At 38.1% G+C, this 6,000-nt stretch overlaps 1 protein-coding gene across 3 annotated transcripts in view; it reads left to right on the top strand.

Moving 5' to 3' along the window:
* Positions 1 to 6,000, top strand: part of dis3l (DIS3 like exosome 3'-5' exoribonuclease) — a 29,981-nt gene continuing 23,981 nt past the window's right edge. The window contains exons 1-5 of one of the 3 annotated variants that reach the window (XM_088370652.1): positions 1 to 291; positions 804 to 957; positions 3,511 to 3,642; positions 3,830 to 3,965; positions 4,927 to 5,094. In XM_088370652.1, coding sequence (XP_088226778.1) covers positions 138 to 291; positions 804 to 957; positions 3,511 to 3,642; positions 3,830 to 3,965; positions 4,927 to 5,094 — 744 coding nt within the window. In that variant the 5' untranslated portion in view covers positions 1 to 137. The remainder of the gene's footprint in view (positions 292 to 803; positions 958 to 3,510; positions 3,643 to 3,829; positions 3,966 to 4,926; positions 5,095 to 6,000) is intronic. The other 2 variants (XM_088370650.1, XM_088370649.1) reach the window with 2 other exon arrangements.

The following is a 6,000-nucleotide window of genomic DNA, read 5'->3' as shown; positions in this document are numbered from 1 at the left end:
ACGTTTTGACGTCGCGTCGTGGCGTCATTTGATGTGCCTTGCTTTGCGCTTCCTTAAAATTGAGCTAATATGTTTCCAATTGATTTCTCGCGTTTCTGTAAAATAGTTATCGGATAAAACCAGGTGTACGTACATATATGGCTCCATGTTGTCCTCACAAAATGATTAAAACTGAAAAAACTCTCCATTTGAAGAGTAGTCGGGGTAGAAAGGTTCGTGTTGTTCGCGAACATTACTTGAGGGAGCAAGTTCCATGCTACAGCTCTCTCTGTCTTGCCAGCTGTGACAACGGTAAACTTGATCTAACATTCAACGGGCTTTTATTAAAGGCACGTAGGACAACGAAACAGAAACTAATATTCTAGCTCCACAGGATAGGTGTGCAAGGTATTATCTGGCAGCCTACTGGTATATCACAACTGAATTCAATGCGATGCTAAGGGTTAGCCAGACAGACAAGTTGGAGCGGCATTCAAAACACCGTTCTGCAGTCCAGTTATTGCAAACAACCACAATAAATGCATGCAATAGCTACGAATACAATGATAATACTTGCATTTACAAACATGATTAAGTTTCTATGGGCATCCTTTTTCATATAGCTCTTATATTGGATGTAATGTTTTAGTATTGAGGAAACACGTAAAGAATGTAAATAAATACGTAATTCCGTCAGGACATGGCTGTAGTACTGCACAGAGACAATAATTTAAAGAATTTATTATAATATAATACTAAATAATAAAGTGGCTGAGAAAGGGAACAAAAATCCTACCCTTCTGACTCCCCTTCACCTTTGTCAGATGGTAAGGTGTTGCCTGGAGATTTGACCCACTATGTCGTGCCTGATGTTGGCGTGGTGTTGGACTACCAGGAGATCTTGGAATTTAGAGAGCTGCAGGGCATCATCCTCACTCAGACAGCCTGCCAAGCTGTCCATCACTGCAAAGGACGCAGGTCAGTAAACTTTTGTTTTGTTCATAGTATTTATAGTAACACACACTATATATTGATATTGTGATACTGCCCGCTCCAATATGCATATCGCAAAGACATGCAATACGTTTTTTGTGGAATTGTATGTTTGTATCAGAATTTTACCAGTAAGACGCAAACCTAAATGTACATTACCAATCCATAGTTGAACATTATCAAGGGTAATTACAATCAATTAGCTAAGAATACTTAAAGATTGCTTATTTTGGCACATGAACGAGATGTGATGAGTTCATAACATAAAAAATGTCTTTTTAGATATGTGCTAAATATTGCAGTAATGCCTATATAGCTATACAATAATCATGTTTTTTTCAGTATTGTGCATCCTTTGTTTATAGTTTGTAAAGAGCTCAAGTGTTTTGATTTCACTGAGGTTACACAAAAGCTATTCAATGTCAGCTTGTTTTTTTACAAACTGTAATAACAAGTGTGCAGTGGTGAAATGCATAAAGTAGCCTACCTTTTTTTAGAACCCACCACATACAATTGTTGTCTTTGCTTTGCTCTTTTTTTCCTCCTAGTAGTAAATACTTGTTTGTCATGACAACCAAATGTGGTCCTTTTATTTTATTCAAGTTGAATCATTTTTGAAGCCCAGTTGCCCCATTAGAACTACAGCTCAGTGGCCTAGTAGTAGAGTGTCCGCCCTGAGATTGGAAGGTTGTGGGTTCAAACCCTGGCCGGGTCATACCAAAGACTATAAAAATGGGACCCATTGCCTCCCTGCTTGGCACTCAGCATTAAGGGTTGGAATTGGGGGGTTAGATCACCAAATGATTCCCGGGCGCGGCACCGCTGCTGCCCACTGCTCCCTTCGGGGATGGGTTAAATGCAGAGACAAATTTCACCGCACCCAGTTGTGTGTGTGACAATCATTGGGACTTTAACTTTAACTTTAGATGCCATCTCCCCCAGTTACCTAAATACAGAATAGAATAGAAACTATTTTACATCATCCATCCATCCATTTTCTATACCACTTGTCCGTTTTTCTGAATTTGATCAAGCAGTTTCGATCACAAGGAGAAAAGTGGAAATGTATTATCATGTGAGAAAAAGATGGTGCAATAGTGATTAGTTGAAAGAAACATTTTGTGGGAAGATTTGTAATAATTACTCTTTGGTCAAATATCTAGTATTTTTAAACGTTCGGTACAATAGGGCCAATACACAGCCCTTGTCCAAGAGTTGACAGCGGTCAGCCTCATTAAATCTGAGCTCTGCTGATTAAGCTAAATGAGAATGAGCCAGTGACATGATATGCATCTCTCCGACACAAACATCCAGGATTGCTGTTGACAAGCTTGATGAATAAGTAAGGAGTCCCAAATGACTGGTTTCATTGCAATTTGTTGAACGTTTCTGCTTACTGGGCTGTTCTAAAATGTTGCATCATTAATATGGTGAAGTTTTACTTGTGACAGTGTTAGCTGGACATAGCTGCGTGAGTTAATGCTGATGTCATAACAGGTCCGAAATTACAGTGTGTAGTCCTTTGAACAAAGGCTCTATTAAAACACAACATGTGTGAGTTTAGTTTTACTGAAGCGGTTTCGTCTGTTAGCCGAATACAATAAATGTTTCATAAGAAATGCAATTTAAATAGATTTATGCCAAATTGCACAGTCCATGACATTAGTGGTATACTTTTTGACAGGTTACCATAATTGCATGATCTTGAGGAAAAAGCATTTGTCGCATACATTGATCATCATCAGTCATGAAAGAGAGCAATGTATCAGTGGCCACCGTTAGTTTACATCCAACTCTATAACAACTCATCAACTAGAACATCGCTGAAGCACTTGCATATCACTCCATATGATTAGAAACACAAATGGTAAATGGTAGCTGACATAATTACATATGGCGGCACTTCCACGACTTTCAGGATGGCTGAAGATATTTCCCGAAGTAGTGAATGAGCTGCATCTTTTGAGCGCTCAGTCTAATTTTATTTTACAATTTGTTACCTCATTCACGCAGTGATGATGGAAAGTACACAGTTCATGTACTCACTGGTGACACAACAGAGGTTCAACTAGGGAGGGGGGGTTAGTTATTTTTACTCAAAGGCAATGGAAGTCAAATGAGCACATTGCTATCACCAAGGGCTGTAACTATCAAATAGTTTTAGAATGTACTATTCTATCATCGTTTGATCAAATAATCAGATGTAATGTAATTTTTCTTTAAAGTATATTATAAAACATTTTTCCTTATTACTGTGTATTAACCAATTATTGTTGTTTACTTGGTATCATTTTGTGTTAAAAAAACAACTAAACATCAATTGAGCAATAGCACACTCACCAACCTTTGTTAGTTATCAGTTATTTAGATTCTTCTGCCATCACATGAGCCATACTACTTTTTTTTCTCAAGTGAAAACATTTTGACGGATAAAGATTACCATAGTTTATATTTCCACAATGTTGCTTTCAAAAACAAAATATTCTTGAGCCATTGTTGCTTCTGTGTGACATATTTCCATTGTGATATGTCGTTAAGCAGACAATATAACCGCCTGCGAAACCTGCTGAAAGACCCCCGGCATGACTGTGTTCTGTTTGCAAATGAATTTCAAGAGTTTTCTTTCTGTCAGCGGGAGAATGGGGAGAGTCAAGAACAGTGGCAGACCAGGTGAGCGTCTAATGAAACACTTGACCTTTTTGTTCAAGTCAGAGCCAGTACGCTAGCGGTTTGTGCTGATCTAAATTGAGAAATGCGCAGAATAGCGACGTGTGCAATTTTTTGTCGAGTCCCATATAATTTTGAAAAAATAGAACATTTATAGCATTCTTTACGTCATGTTTGTTTGTGTATGCAGGTGTGTGTACTCTGCAGCAGTTTGGTATTATAACCACCTAGCTGGTATGATGGCTGTTGTGATGATCACAGAGAACCAGGACATAATTAATCAATACAGCAACCTTCAGTCTGGAGTGTATGTCCTCTCTGTACAGGTACAGGACTGAACACAACCAGGCCAAGCACATCACGGGTGTCATATACTGACATTAATATTATGTTCAATACCTTCATTGCCTTCTAATGATTGTGGACTCTGATATGGTAGTATAAACTACAACTAATCTACATTCAACCACCCAGAGAATGGTAGACATGCTTTAACTTTAACAGGTAGACTAGCTCATGTACGGTGTACAGTATGCACAGAAGCCTTTGAGTATCACATTGCAACCTTTATGTAGATGACAATTGACAATAGCTGATGCTGAGTCATTGGAATTCTTCCACTGCATCTTTCAATAAGCCAAGCAAATTGCCAACATAAATAAAATGCGTTTGCCACGTTTCATGTTGTATACAGTATTTTGCAAAACACACATTTTCTTTGACTGAAATCCTCTTCATTTATGATTTGCTAACTTTTTGCAAATGTACCTATTCTTTTTCCACCCACTATTTGTAGAAAACCTCACCTATTTGCCTTTTCCGTGCTCTTTGAAACACCCTGAAATTCCATAAGGTGATGCCAAAACCTTGTCTAATAAAAATGTAGACCACATTGGTGTTGAGGAAGTATCTTGAAGTGATGCACCTTGGCTGCGGGACAAGCTTTGTGTGTCAAGGAGTATCTTAACATGTATTGTTAGCGAAAGTTATGAGGGTATTCGCCGTATTTGCATGTACATGCACAGTTTAGTGCATTTTTTAAGTGATATTCTATGCAAGCCGTTTTTATGCATAATGTTCCAAGGTAGGTTTGCCATACAGTATTATTAATGTTTAAGGGGGGGTCATTGTGGTATATTTAAAGTTTAAACTATGAATGTAGACACTACAATGAAAGAAAATTATAGTCTGTTCCACTGAATTTATTAACATTATAAAGACACTATCATCGTTTGCATCAATGTATTGCTCTAACAGACCTCTTCAATTTTTGTCATTATTTTGTAGGAATATTTACAAAACTTCTGGTTAGAGCTGCGGACAGCTCATGAATTGTACAGGTCCATTCGCCAGGCTCTACAAGAGAAGGAGAGTGAGTGCACAGAAAAAGAGTTTACTGACCACCTACCAGCTGAAGTCCTGGAGGCTGGCATCAAGTCTGGGCGCTATATTCAGGTATAACCTCTCTGTTTGTGTTTGATCCTACCTGGTGCGTCTTAAAGTATCAGGAGTTTGATGATGCTTTTTTTTTTTTTTTTTAATGAAAAAACATTTTAATTTACTACCGTATTTTTCGGACCATAAGTCGCGGATTTTTCCATAGTTCGGGTGGGGGGGCAACTTATACTCAGGAGCGATTTATGTGTGAATTTTTTCACAAATTTTCAAAATTCAAAAATCCGCGATGTAGTGAAAACGCGATAAATGAACCGCGATGTAGCAAGGGATTACTGAACTGCGGCGCATACGCGGCAGTGTTTTACATAAAGGACAAAGGATTCGGTCACAGGATTTAATGACTTGGAGTGACAGAGATTGTTTGATAAAATTGTTGTTCATAATTATATGGGCCTGTGGAATATTTTGAAGTGCAACCGCCGTCAGTGGCGCGCACCCGGCCGGCATTGTTGTCATAAAGGACGATCGATGGATTTAATGATTTGAAGTGACACAGATGGTTTGATAAAGGTGTTATTTATGTTATAGTTATTTGGATAACTGTCAATGTTACGTCAGGCCCGTTCTCAGCTCTTCGTTTGTGTTTATGTCACGTTAGCATACCGTATCGTTTAGCCTGTTGTTGCTCGTTCATGTCTGTTCTTGGTGTTGGATTTTGTCGAATAAATTTCCCCCAAAATGCGATTTATACTCCGGAGCGATTTATATATGTTTTTTTTCACTTTATTGTGGATTTTATGGCTAATGCGATGTATAATCCGGAGCGACTTTTAGTCCGAAAAATACGGTATATGATATTTTATGGCTTATAAATGGGTGGAGAAGAGTTTTTAAAGGCATATCTTCTCTTGAGATTATTGTGCCAAACTAATTTATTTCTCTTTGTTTGGTCCAGAACATAAA

Source organism: Syngnathus floridae, chromosome 3 (assembly GCF_059516105.1).
Source record: "Syngnathus floridae isolate MCC-2025c chromosome 3, RoL_Sflo_1.0, whole genome shotgun sequence".
NCBI classification, from domain to species: Eukaryota; Metazoa; Chordata; class Actinopteri; order Syngnathiformes; family Syngnathidae; genus Syngnathus; species Syngnathus floridae.
This window is presented reverse-complemented; position numbering and strand designations above follow the sequence as displayed.